The following is a 14355-nucleotide window of genomic DNA, read 5'->3' as shown; positions in this document are numbered from 1 at the left end:
GCATGCCCATATGCGAATTTAGCGCGCGAATGATTTGTTTTGAGTTTCGTTACTTCACTTCAGTTCAATTTACTATTATGATTTTCAATACAGTGCATGCTGCAGCGCACATGCTGCTTGATGCTTTGTATCTTGATCTTCGACGTAGTTTTGTAGGAGCCGGTTTTGCATCTAACTTTAGTACTTAGTATCTAGAACATGTAGAAAGTCGATTCTTACGGCTAATTAGATTAAAGCCTAAGTTTTGGTCTTCGTTTTATCGTGTGACGTGTGTCAACACAACAATGCAGAGTCAGACTCGGAGGACCAACTTGCGCAGAGAACTAACTTGCGCTAGTCTTTGTTGAGCTGCCTTGGCCGACCACACCCAGGCTAGGCCCGAGCCCAGCCCAGCCGGGCGTACAGGCGTGTCAATCTTCTCAAGAGTCAAGTTCTCTTTGTATGATTTTAGATGGTGGGAGATCGAGATTCAGAGAGCATCTCTGGCGTTGGCCTCACCATGACCATGGGGTAAGTAATTTCTCAAAACTAACTGTCCAGATCGAGTCTAGCTCCCAGGTAGACCAAAAGCTTCGGTCTCTGTTATGTTGGTTGTTCAGCTGAACTCCGTTGGCTTCACTCACTAAATACAGAGACCGAAGTTCTAGCGCGATCTGTACAGGGGACGCAATGGCCATATGTTTATGTACTTAACATCGGATAAAACGGGATAGTGAATTTGCGCGACAGCAGAGGTAAATCACTGTTTTTGTTCCTTTTAACTTCATTTTCTCCGTTTTTTTGCAATTAATGCCAAGAGGGAATATTAATTTGCAATTTGGTCGCGTTAATTTTCAAAAATTTTATTCATTAAGGACAAAAATTGAAGAGCCCCGACGGGGGGATTTTGCATTGCAAGTCCCCTAATGGTGGGTGCACGATAGCGAGCCGTCTGTGTACGAGGAGAAATATAAAAAAAATGTTTAAAAAACTCCTCGAAACAGACGGCTGCCAGCTGTCTAGCTCCCAGGCAGCAGCAATGCAGACAATGTTTGAGACAGCTGGCAGCCTAACCCAGGGAACTCCACGCGGGCGGGAGCCCAGGACCTTACGTGTAATTTGGCATACTCACCTGTCAAGCGTGAAGTATGGTCAAAATAATTCTCCGAATAAATAGTTAAAACAGAAATCAAGCACTTACCACGATTATATGGATGAAGGTCTAACGAGTGGCAGTTTTCTGACATCTGGGCACAAACTGGAACCTCAAAAAAACGAAAAGTTCTCTCCTACCCCCGACCCGTCTCGATCAGCCATTTTTGTTATGAATCGTAACAAAATGGCCGATCGAGACTGGGGTAGGAGTGAACTTTTCGTTTTTTTGAGGTTCCGGTTTGTGCCCAGATGTCAGGAAACTGCCACTCGTTAGACCTTCATCCATATAATCGTGGTAAGTGCTTGATTTCTGTTTTAACTATTTATTCGGAGAATTATTTTGACCATACTTCACGCTTGTCAGAGAACCAGCATGTCAATTTTTTGTTTAAAGTCTTTTCACTTGCTAATTCTCTATAAATACTAACATTCTTTAAAAGGAAAAGAGCAGTCATGTAAATTTGCTCCTTTCAGCCAGCATTTCAATCGATTTTTACGGTTTGTTTGTTTTTTAAGATACATTACCATAGGAATTACCATGGCTCAACTTGCCCCATGCTGTTTGGCTCAACTTACCCCAGTGCGAACTTAGTGCGATAATTTTGTATCCACACATTTAGTATGCATCCATCATATAAAAGACTATGACAAGAATGAAGATCCATACCTGGACTAATAATGTTGTTATCATGTCTTTATTATATTTAAAGATGTGTGTGTTTATAAAGCACTTATCTATTTCACACTCTTTTTTACTTTTTTGGCTGAAATTCATATTTTTCCCTCTAAAAAACTACTTTTTGTTTCAAAGTTGAAAACAATGTGGTGGGGTTAGGGGTTATGCTATGGGTCATCAATACATGACACCACCACAATGTCTGACTCATTCATTATTGGCCTGGGGCTGGTGGCTCAACTTGCCCCTATGCTCAACTTACCCCGCCTTCCCCTACTTAGAATACCCAAATTCTAGGTCGAAATCTAAAACACACGTTAATTCAGATACGCAGATTGTTCTCTATTTAAATCATTATCCAGTTTCAGATCACAATATCAAAAAGTGTCTGCTCGCGGATAAATAACTAACCTTATCCTTTTCATGATTTACAAAACATGAATAGAGTGTCCAGAATTTTTCCACTCGCGCTTCGTGCTCGCATCAATAAAGTTTAGTTTATATACTTAGAGTCCTTCCAAGATTACAAAAAGTGCTTAGCATTTCCATTATTCAGGTAAAAAAGGTCAAAAATTTTCAGCTCGCGCTTCGCGCTCGCAATATTTGAATGTTGAAATATGTAACGTCTTCATGGCTAAATGCAAGCAGTCCATAACAGGTACAATTTCGAGCAGTTAAAAACATATACAAAAAATTTCTGCTCGCGCTCTGCGCTCGCATTATTAATGTAAGGAAGATCCCCACTTACTCATCCTTTTCATGATTTACAAAACTAATTGAATAGAGTGTCTTGTTCAGTAGGTCTAAATCTCGAAATTTTTTGCTCACGCTTCGTGCTTGCATGTTTCATTATATACCTATTCTGTTAAACAAAAAGTGCTAAGAATTTTCATTCCTTAGGTAAAAATGTCAAAAAATTTCGGCTCGCGCTTCGCGCTCGCATTCTTTGATTTTTAAAAATGTGTAACGTCTTCATGGCTAATTGCAAGCAAGTATTTAACAGTACCTTTTCCATCACTTCATTTCTGCTCACTCTTTACGTTCGTAGTAATTATTAACTTGCATACACATCTTTTTTTTCAGGAAGACAAACATTTCCCAGAATGTTCAAAATTTTAGGAAAAAGTACATAAGATTTCTAAAAAATTTAGCTCGCGCTTCGCGCTCGCATTATATGAATAAGGGTTATGGTATTATACATTTATGTTCCATAAGAATAAGGCTAAAAATTGACCATTAGGACTACCCCTTCAAAGAAACAAAAAATCCCGGCAAAAATCATATTCGAGCGGCCGATCGGGGAAATATGGCTGAAAAAAATTCCGGGCCCCCCCCCTATTGGCGAAGGCTGGATCCGCCCCTGACTATGGCTACAGTGTCAAGACGTCAATGATGAAGAAGTATAGTATATAAAAAACATCATCATTGCGTCCTCAAGACTACATTGAGTCCCTGTACAGATCAAGCTAGAAGTTCGTAGAACTTTGGTCTCTGTATTTTGTGAGTGGAGCCAACAGAATTCCTAACATACCTTATTGTGGGCGTAAAGTTTTACCTATAAAACTTGTTTGCCCCTCTTCTAATTTCTTGAAGTCAGTATAGTGGAAAATAAACTGGTACTGGTTATATGGCGATGTGGGTTTCAGCAGGTAAAGGTATTAATGAGAGCATGGGCAAGTAAAAGATTGGTGAGGGTTAAACTTTGAGCTCCTAAGTTTTCTCTAGATTTGACTTGAAAGTGCTCTTCACTACTTGATTTGGCAAGTTATTCTACTCAGATACTGGATGTGAGAAAGAATTTTGTCTTTTTTGAGTATTTGCTCTGGTTTGGTCTAGTTCTGGAGTCTTCATTGAAATTGAAGAATTTTGAAGTCTCAAGATCGTCGGTCCCTTGAATTATTCGGAACACTTGGATAAGATCTGCTCTGTGATGTCGGTAGGATAATGAAGGTAACTTTAACTTCAGCAGAACAACCAACATAACAGAGACCGAAGCTTTTGGTGTAAGACAGCCCTAGACCAAAAGCTTCAGTCTCTGTATTTTGGTTGTTCTGCTGAACTGCTCTGGTTCAACTCACCAATACATATGATAGCAAAATGTCAGAAATTGTTAAATAAATCTCCAGAAACGACGATATTCATGTCTAAGACAGCCCGAGACAGCCAATCCGGGGGGGGGGTTATGACCACAAAAGTGGTATGTAAGTGCTGCGGGTGAGACAAAAAATAGGGGCTTTGGAACAGGCTTCGGAACTACAAATGTTTGTGAAAATTTATGAGGGTCCTTGGATTGGAACGATTTGCCTGCATGTGAGTGCGTATGCATGTAGACAGGAATAGCCATCGTTTCTGGGGATTTATGTAACAATTTCTGACATTTTACTATCATCCCCATTGGTGAGTGTTGCCAACGCAGTTCAGTGGAATTAACAACCAAAATACAGAGACTGAAGCTTTTGGTGTAGTGTCCATGCAGCTATAGCTCGGCGGCACAGACACTGGGTGCGCTCGCGCAGACGCAATTGTTGGACAGCGCTCCGCTGGCCACTTGTCACCAATGCAATGTTTAAAGCTACTGAAATCCTTTAACTTGATTGGTTGATCGAAAATTTGTTATAAAATTTGTTCATTTCTGACTGTAGCAAGTATTAATGAAACGGTGGGTGTTTCATAAATCTGTAAGTTGGAGCGGCTTGAAGAACGACTAGTGAACCTTTCGTATACGTGCTTAACATTTACCACAAGAAAGAATCGCCAGGCATTCTTGAAGTCACTCTTAACCTACGAACAGCTTGTATGAAATGATCTCCAGACGCCTGATCAACTAAAAACTGTACTTTCTTTCAGGCTACCTCCTGTTTCTCACTTGGAACTCACAGCCCTTGCCAAAGAAGTGTCCCATGAATACTACACGAATCTAGGGCTTAACCTGGGTCTGCATGACCCAAAGCTGAGGAATATTCTGAGAGACAATGGTTCTCAAGAAAGAGCCACTTATGACATGTTATGCTGCTGGTTTGGCGACACGATAGAATGTGAGAGAAGACCAAAGCTGGTGGAGGCTCTCAAAGGTAGTCATCTCCGTCATCTTGCGGATAAAATAGAGCAAGGTAATCTACAAGAAAAATAACTTGCATGTAATGTTATCAATAAATTAGAGCAAGTTACTTATACCTTGGTCACATTTGCTCTATGGCGAGTCGAAAACAGCTGTTTTAACCTTTTTTTTTGTCCAACTACATGTAGATGGTTTGAATTAAAATTAATAAAAGGACTGTTTTTGGCTTGCCGCATGGCCACCATAGAGCAAATGTGATCAAGATATTAGTAATCTAAAATGAAAGCACTGGTGTGTAATGTTTAAATGTTATCAGGAACATTTTTTCTCAATGCATTCTATGATACGATCATCCCTTCCGCTGACTTACCTACACTCACTGATGTTGACAAATACATCTAGATGGAGATCAAGGTCAAGAGAGAGAGAGGGGGGGGGGGGTGATGGTGGGGAGAACCCACTCACACTCTTGAGAAAACTCTTAATTTAATGTGTTTGTTTGAATTGAAGAGTTTTTGATAATGATTTTTTTTTTGTGATTGATTATGTGAGTGATTTTGTAGTCGGTGAACCATATGTTCTTGGCTTGGTCCTGTAATTGGATGCCAAATTTCCACAAGCAGTTGTATCATTGATACACACACTAAGTGTACATTCTTATAAATACATTGAGGTGTGATGCAATGATAATTCATGTACTATTGATGTGATCATGTCTGCCATAGGTGCCTACTGCTCAAGGATTTTGAACAATGACATACAGCAAGAGGCAACCGAAGAGCAGATTGACCAGTGCAAGAAGGACCTCATGGAAGAATATGCCATTGCATGGTGCCAAGTACAGACGAAACCACTGGATCCAGATACCTTGCTAGCACTAAATCTCATCTACACCAACTTGGTGTTACTTGGTGAAGACCCCAAATCCAAATCAAAGCCACTGAACTATGAAGACATCCTAAGTAACAAGATTAATGATGTCTTCCTCCGCCGTGTGCTGGTGCAAGGGGAGGCTGGGGTTGGTAAAACAACCTTCCTCTCTAAAATCATCAATGATTGGATTGAAGAAACCCACTTTCAGGAGTTCAAGCTGGTCTTGCCGGTTCGCCTCAGGGAATTGAAGGATGGGAAGACCATCGGGGAGATAATAAAGCAGAATTATTTGCCTGATAATGAGGTTACCGCCATGCAATTGGATAACTACATCAAGAAGAATCAAGAGAAGGTATTGATTCTCCTGGACGGCTATGATGAGCTTGCTGAGCTCTGTGCGGATTCTATTCTGAAGATCCTTAAATGTCTGGAGTACAAGAAGTGCTTCGTCATCATCACCTCCAGGCCTTGGAAAGCAAACGAAATACGGCACGACATCGAGCTGCGGAAGCGCTATGCCTTCGTGGAAATCAAAGGCTTCACAAGAGAGAATGTGAAAGAGTTTGTCTTCCGGTTCTTTAACAATGTTGGCGAAGCCCCAGAGTCTGCTGAAAGCCTTGTCAAGTTCATGGAGAAGGGCAGCCTGATTGCTGAGAATATGTCACCCTATCCCATCTTCTGTGCCATGTTGTGTCATCTGTGGGAAGAGGAAGACCGGCGGGAGGCAGTTCAAAAGTTAAAAACTTTCTCCCAACTCTTCCAGGAGATCATTCAATTCTTGAAAGACCGCTACTTTGCCAAGCGCTGCAAGAATTTAAGTCTACGCTCCTGTCAGGAAAAAAAAATGGATTTAAAGAGGGATCTTGAGAAGAATTTCCTCCAGCTAGCAGAAGTGGCATTCAGGGGACTTATGAAGAATGATATGGTGTTTCCTGAAGATACATTCAGTCAGCAAGTTCTTCAATGTGGATATGATGTTGGCCTCCTTTCGAATGATAGAAAGTGCCTTGGTAAATCAGAGAGGAAGAGGCCATGTTTGATGGGGAATGTGTTCTTTCCCCATAAACTTTTTCAGGAATTCTTAGCGGGTCTGCACCTGGCAGAGCAAGAAAAGACAAATCCCCTAGAGTACAAGGATCTGCTCAATACAATCCTCAGCAAGAATAGGGATGAGATGAAATTCCTGCTATTCTTTGCTGCTGCCCAGGAGAAGAAGGTAGCCCTTGATATCACATCAGGCCTGGTCAACAAACTTGAACAGTCGTCTGTGCGATCTACTGTATGTGTGGATAAAACACCTCACAAGCTAATAGTCGATGTGGTCTTTGAGAGTTTTAGTGAAGATGTTGCCAAGGTTGTGGAGACTAGGTTCCCATCTCTCTCACGGGTTAAAGAACTCAAGGTTGATGATGCCATGTCTGCTCACACTGTTGCAGGGTACTTTTTCACATTTAAGAATCTTGTAAGTGTTCTTTTCATTATTTTATTTTGCGCAAGACACCATAGACCAACTGCTTGTTCTTACATGAATCCTAATTATGGCCACCAAAGGCAATGTTAGTACACTAGTCGTGATAACCAGGTGTCCAAACCAAAGTGAAATGGGGGAGGGGGTTGGCTAATCATTTCATCTTGAGAAAAGTGAAAAGGGTAGATAAACAGGTTCCAGAGTATCTTTATGCCTAAGAAGGAGTGATCGTGATCAAGTCAAATTTCTTATCCTAGCCATCAATCAAATTGTTTACGATGGAATACGAATAAATTTATCACAAAGAAATGAGTTCAGGAGATATGATTCTGAGCAGGAAGTTATTATAGATGACGAGTCCAGATGATTGGTCTGGTTATATCCATATTTACCACTTAATCTTTTTTTGCAGAGAAGTGCTGTTTTCTTGGAACGACGCTATGGCTACACTCTTTCCAGCGACCTTGCAGACAAGGTATGTACACTCACCAGTCTTCAGAAAGTTCACCTTGACAAAGCATCATTCCATGAAGTCTTTTATGAGATCTTTGCAGCGGAGGCAAAAAACTCTCAGGTAAGCAACAGAAAGTTTATATTTACGATGTTAGTGGTCATATGGAATGGTTTAGGTTCCATCACTTGTACATGTGGAAGTACATGTATACAAGTGGGTTGCATGATATTGCAATTGCATAGAAATATTGTGACAGAATTGTTGATAATTAGATGATGATTGATATACATGTACTGTTATCTCTCTTGAACATTTTTCCAGAGAATACAACTTTCTCAAATAATTTTGAGGTTTAATTTGGAAAGAAGTTATAGTTTGTCCAACCATCCCATTCTCTTGTTTTATCCCAACTCCTTACATTTTTTATCTCTCGTTTCATTTAGTGAGTGGCTCACTCTCTAAGTATTCTCATTGAGACCTCTTGATCATCTAATCAGGCCACGGATTTGTCATCACTAATTATTATCATTGTCATCCTCCTATTCTTTCTCATCATCACCATTGATGATTGTCACTATAGTCATAATTGAGTCGTCACCATGGTATTCATCATCATCGTCATCATCATTGTTCTTGATCATTACCACCTTTATCAAATGATCATTTATGTCCTTTAATTTCAACGCCTCCATGTTCATCAGTCATCATCATCACCATCATCACCATTACCATCATTTTTACCATGATGATGATGGTGATAGTGATGATCATCATGATCTCATCACTACCATGACCATCCTAACACCACCACCACGATCACCATCACCACTTTGATCAACATCTTCGCCATCATCATCATCTTCATCATCATTGTTATGATTATCATCATATTTAATCATCACAATCTTCATGCTACCATTTCACCTCCTACATCACAAACATCTTCATCATCAGATCACCTTCATCATCAAATGAAGTCTGGTTAAAAATCTCTTTTCCCCATTCAGGTCAAGTCTTTCACTCTCAAAGGCATGCCAATAAAGTGTCCATCATCATCATCCCATCTAGCCAAGGGTTTGTGTGACATGCCCCTCTTAGAATCCTTGATGCTCCACCATGTGACATTTGAAGCAGAATTCTACTCCACGTTGATGAAGCTAGCCCATCGTGCTAAGGTAGTAATACTATATTGCGTTTCATGGCTGAAAATGGAGGAAACATGAAAAGCAAGCCTTAATATTTTATATTTTGAAAGGGTCAGGTGGCATTTTCATTGGGCACATGACATTTCTATATCACAGCACAAATGGTATATTATGAAGAGGGACATAAAAATGAAAAAAAAAAAAAAAATTATGAGGCAGCAATGCCAGTCATTGAAGCTTCCAATGTCATGCCTAGGATTAATTTGATCATTGTAGGAGTGTACAGTGTATAAGAGCAAAGGCTATCCAACCTTGGTCGTAAGATGATTTGTGGGAAAAGAGAAAAATAAGACCAAACAAGTAAACAAACAGTAAAGTTTGATAGTGATCAGACCAAGACTAGTTATAATGCTAAGGCAGATTTAATAAGAGGTCATTGAGATTTGAGACCAAATATAAAAATCAAACTACAAAAGTCATTGCTACCTCAAGAAAGGTCCTTGGGAGCTAATATTATTCAAATAATGGAAACTGAAAATATTCAAAGTTTGATTAGATGTAAGAGTGGCAGGCCTTGGTTAATCAAATTGAAGAAATCATTTTTTAAAGTTTAGTACATGTGAGTATATGTTTTTATTCATGAATATCAAAATTTTCCACCCTATTTTTTTTACCTTTCCAGCTGGGTTGACTGACCCCCTGGCTTCTGGACTATTATTTTGACAGGATCATTTTTTGTCAAAGTTGCATTGACAGATTTTGTGCTCACAGATCTATTGTGTCCATAGCTTTTACAATTAGGAGTAAACTAATCTCACATTTCATTAACTTTTGTAGCAAAATAGTTCTAAACTTTTTGGCTGAGCTCTTTTGTACTACACTGGAACAAGTCTGATATTGACTAGAGATTGTAAAAATATTATGTTTAGAACTTTTTTTTATTGAATAATTCAACAAACTTAGATATGATTTTCATTATTTCTTTCATTACAGATCAGTGAGCTTCATCTGGCTGACTTGAACCTTGAATCAGAAGCTGTCACTTCAGGGAATCTTGCTAAAGCAGTTTGCTCAATGCCAAGCCTGAAGAAACTCATCCTATCCGAATGGACTGTTCTTCATGATAAATTCTATACCAACCTTGCTGCCAAAGCTTCATCTACCCAGGTATATGATGATGGGTGATGATGATGACAATGACGATTATGATGATGATGATGATGGTGATAATGGCAATGATGGTGGTCATGATGAAGATGATGATGATGATGGTGATGATGATAGTGGCGATGATAGTGACGATGATGGTGGTGACGATGATGGTGGTGGTGATAGTGGCAATGATGGTGATGAAGAATATGATGGTGGTGGTGGGTTATGATGATGGTGACAATGGCAATAATGATGATGATGTTGGTAAAGATAATGGTGGTGATGATGATGATGGTGGTGATGATGATGGTGGTGATGATGATGGTGATGATAATGATGATGATGGTGGTGATGATGATGGTGATGATGGTGGTGAAGATAATGGTGATGATGATGATGATGATGGTGGTGATGATGATGGTGATGATGGTGGTGATGATGATGGTGATGATGATGATGATTGTAGATGATGATGATTCTGGGTGATGATTGTGATTATGATGGTAGTGATTGAGGATATTGCTAGGAAGACGTTAATGACTGTTATTTGAGAGTGGAGATAATAATGGTAATGGCAAGTTGTAGGAGTACTGCTAGTAAAAGTAGTAGTCAAGAGTAGGTGTAAAATAATTAGTAGTAATATTTGTGGTAATAATTGTGGTGGCATTAGTAGTAGTGGTAGTAATAGTATTTGTCATAATAGGAACAGTCATACATATAGTAGTAATAGAACAGTATGTTCTTTTTTGTAATGTTATTGTTTTAATTGGTGTCATATTTATCATTGATTTCAGATTGAGGTCGTCATGCTATCTGACTTGGAGCTCACAGAGAAGCCATCTCATGACCTTGCAATCTGTTTGAATACCATGCCTTGTCTCAACAGTCTGGCCGTTGTCAAGGGAACAGAACTTCATCCCAGGTTCTTTTCAATTTGTTCCACTCTTTCTCAAGAGGTAATGTAGTACTCACAGTTGATGAATTTATTTGTTATAAACTCATTCCTTCTCTTTGTCTTCTTTCTTCACCTTTCTATTATTCTTCACATTTATTCCCCCATCTTGCTCTTCATGAACTTTAAAATTGAGGAAGACACAGTCTAACCCAAATTGTCATATAAACAGAAGTTGTGTACTTTTCAAATTCTTCAAAATTCAAAACAAAATTTGTCAGAAAAATTCATTATTGTCAAAACCGATCTCATCACAAAGTAACCAACCAAATATTTTAATTTCAGAATGGCCAGGATGAAAACCAGTCGATGAGGCATCAGAAAGGCTTCATCCTCACGCTTGATGACAAGACCATCAATTCTTGGTGCAAGCATAAACCTGTTCCCTTCCAACCAAGACTTGCATCCTTTGTATATCATTGCAGCAAGACCGTTGATGCAAAGATCTTGCAGAAGGCATCTTTACCGGAGCTTTTAGAGCTTGAAGTACAGGCTGCGTTGCCTAACCGTGATCCTGAACTGCAGGATGTTGATGGCTTCAGCGAGGCAGTGACGTCATCATTCCCTGGTCTGCAGCGACTTGTCCTCACCCATATCTCCTTGGGAAACCATAGGTCCATGGTGATCATCAAACAGCTGAAGGGTCATCCAAGTCTCCAGAGCATCAGGTACCCTTAACTTTGGGATCTTTGTCAATTGTATTTATCTCTATAAACTGACAAGGTTTTTGGAAAACCCTTGACAGACAGTTGTCCCGGAAAGGTTTGCTGTTTGGTTAGGTGTCCGTTGGGGACACTTGCCTTTTGGCAAGGTTGTTTCTAAGGGAGATGTGCTGTACTTGTTTGGAAACCGTTACCAGTTGAGATGTCCTCTCTGGAATTGTTCTGTTAAAGGACGTGATGATGGTGTGCGAGACTTCTCCATGTGAACTTCTTTTCCAGTCCTTAGAACTAGGAATGATGGAAGGGTGGTAGATAGTAAGATGTGTGTGGTCATTTTGAAAGGGGAGGAGAATTATTTTTTTTGCTGCATATTAAAAATCTAAATTACAGACCTCAAAGAAGACACAAAGGTTACAAAATGAGAATCATTAATGAACAATTGAACAGCATAACTTACAGCTACAAAGTATCCCTTAAAACAATCAAGTAATCAAAAGATATTAGGAAAAGAAGTACAAAATAATTTGATGTCTTCAGGGCATGTCTCACAAAGAATAAAATGTGACTTCTAGTCAAGCTAGCATGCCAGCATGGATGTGTGTAACAACAATGATAACGGTTCATCCTCTGTGCATAACATCAATCTGACCAATGCGCTGATGTATGCAATATATATACCTGATTTCAGAGTTTTTGCCTGTCAGATATTTCATCTTATACCTTTAACATATGTCATCAGTTTGTGAGTTATCCAGATTTCACCCCACTCTCACTGCAGTCCTGGTGGTGACAGAAGATTTACTCCTGCGACAATTGCTGCAGGCTTTTTTCGTCTAAGGTGTTGGGTCAGGTTGCAATATGGTTTCATTTTACGGTTAGGTTTAGGATAGGGTATAGTGTAAAATCCAGGGTTGTAGTTCGCTATTCCATTAGTGTGTAGAATTCACATCAGAGAAATTGTCGCCAGAGCAAATGTCATGGAACCATCCCTGGTATTCCCTTTCTCTAATCGCACAATTCAGTGGCTCTTCCATTCTCCAACCAACCCTCCACCTCTATTAACATTCATTGATATTCATATTAAAGATAAATTCCAGTTCTGGTAACGATCTCAAAATGACTTTTTACAGAATCTAATATAATGACCACCCAAGTGTCTGTTTGTACGAATAAAAAATATGTGCCAAAGGATTCTGGAAGAAATTGTGTAATTGCTGAGAAATAAGCAAAATAAGCGCAGATTCGGTCACTTCCGTCGGGTCTTTATTCCAGCAATAATAATACACTGTCCCACGTGTGCCTATCTGTGTTGGCGATCTTCAGTGTGATCGTATTTCAGCTTAGATTTTATGATTTCACAAAGTTCAGTTTATGTAACTGTACCAGATCTAGATCCACGATGATATAGTCATACTTAACCTTGGTTTTACAGACTCTCACGAAATCAGTGTTTTACTGCAACTACTATCATTTAGCTTTAAGTGAATACTATTTTTTATCAATTGTCCGTAAACCTAGGTTCATCAAGTGCCACACTGACAATGGGATGGATACACTTTGCCAGCCAGGGGGGAAGATATCAGTTTCTATGGAGCATGGTGTGGTAAGATTATTAACTATTTAACTAATTATTAACTAGGTAGTGGTAAATTGAGTTAGCCCAGGTTAGGTCTGAACTAAACATGTGTTTCAGTCCTTGCTCCTATGAAATGTGAGGTTTCACCTTCCAAATTTAATATTTGTGATTCGACGATCTGTCGAATAAGTAGAAATCGAGTATGTTTTCATGCAAGTTTTTCCTGACCAAGTGTTAATGCACAAGGTCTCATATGAAAGATGACAAAATGGATATTTAAGTTATGAACTTTGTTTCCTGAATAGATAGCAGAAAAAGCAAGAAAAACTCACTTAAAATTGTAACTTGCTCATGCAAATCAAAATTAACTAGCACCTCTTTCTATTGTTCTAACTCAGTCATCAGTGTATTATGATCATTGAGATTGGCTTCAAAGGAAAGAGGGGAAACATCTCTCTTTATTGGTGTACATCTCATGGAGAAAAACTATGATTATGATAGGAAACGATTACACTGAATCACAGTGTCCTTTTTTCTGGGACACACTTTATACTATACTAAAGAGTTTGTAAACTTTCTGTGTTTTCTTTCTCTCTTAATTTTTTTTCATTTCTGCCATTGTTTATCAATTTTAGGATGAGAAAAAAATATATAAAACTGTAGCGAACTAAATGTACAGTTATTTTATTTTCCCCCAAATTGTATACCTTAACAACTAGATATCTTTATGTCTCTGTTTGATAGGATGTTTCTTTTCATTTTTTATGCAGCGAGAAAAGATGTAGTCTATAGGATGTCGGATACCTCAAGTATTATGGAGCTGTCTTTCATGGTTCCTGTGTTGGTGATGGACTCTACAGATTTCATCGATATAAACAGTACTTCATGTTGATATCCTTTAATGGTTGTACTCTATGGGGTGACATGAGAGAAAGCTATAGCCCATTCATTTTAACACCTGAAGTAGTCTCATGGTACTTTTTCCTTTCCTCATCTCATTGCCTTGAACGCATAATCCATGTGGATTAGCACTTTTAGATATGCTCTAATTATTGCAATTAATTAGCAGAGTTGCAATTTATGTCTGGTCTCTGTCTATTTTCTTTAATAGGAATGCATCCATTGATTCACCCAAATTTAGCTATCAAATTCAAATTCGGAACTCAAATTTGTTGATGAATTTCCTTTGACTCTCCTTTCCTGTC

General features: G+C 39.0%; 1 protein-coding gene across 1 annotated transcript; it reads left to right on the top strand.

Annotated features, from left to right (window-relative positions):
• Positions 1-53: 53 nt before the first annotated feature.
• Positions 54-14124, top strand: LOC121413539 (NLR family CARD domain-containing protein 4-like). Its single transcript, XM_041606385.1, has 10 exons — positions 54-510; positions 4658-4920; positions 5594-7203; positions 7622-7783; positions 8671-8838; positions 9802-9975; positions 10755-10916; positions 11198-11580; positions 13093-13177; positions 13921-14124. The coding sequence occupies exons 1-10, from the start codon at positions 452-454 to the stop codon at positions 13933-13935; spliced, it is 3081 nt and encodes a 1026-aa protein (XP_041462319.1). The 5' UTR covers positions 54-451; the 3' UTR covers positions 13936-14124.
• Positions 14125-14355: the final 231 nt, after the last annotated feature.

Source organism: Lytechinus variegatus, chromosome 4, assembly GCF_018143015.1.
Source record: "Lytechinus variegatus isolate NC3 chromosome 4, Lvar_3.0, whole genome shotgun sequence".
NCBI classification, from domain to species: domain Eukaryota; kingdom Metazoa; phylum Echinodermata; class Echinoidea; order Temnopleuroida; family Toxopneustidae; genus Lytechinus; species Lytechinus variegatus.
Note: the sequence above shows the minus strand (reverse complement) of the source record. Positions and strands in the feature narration are given on the sequence as shown.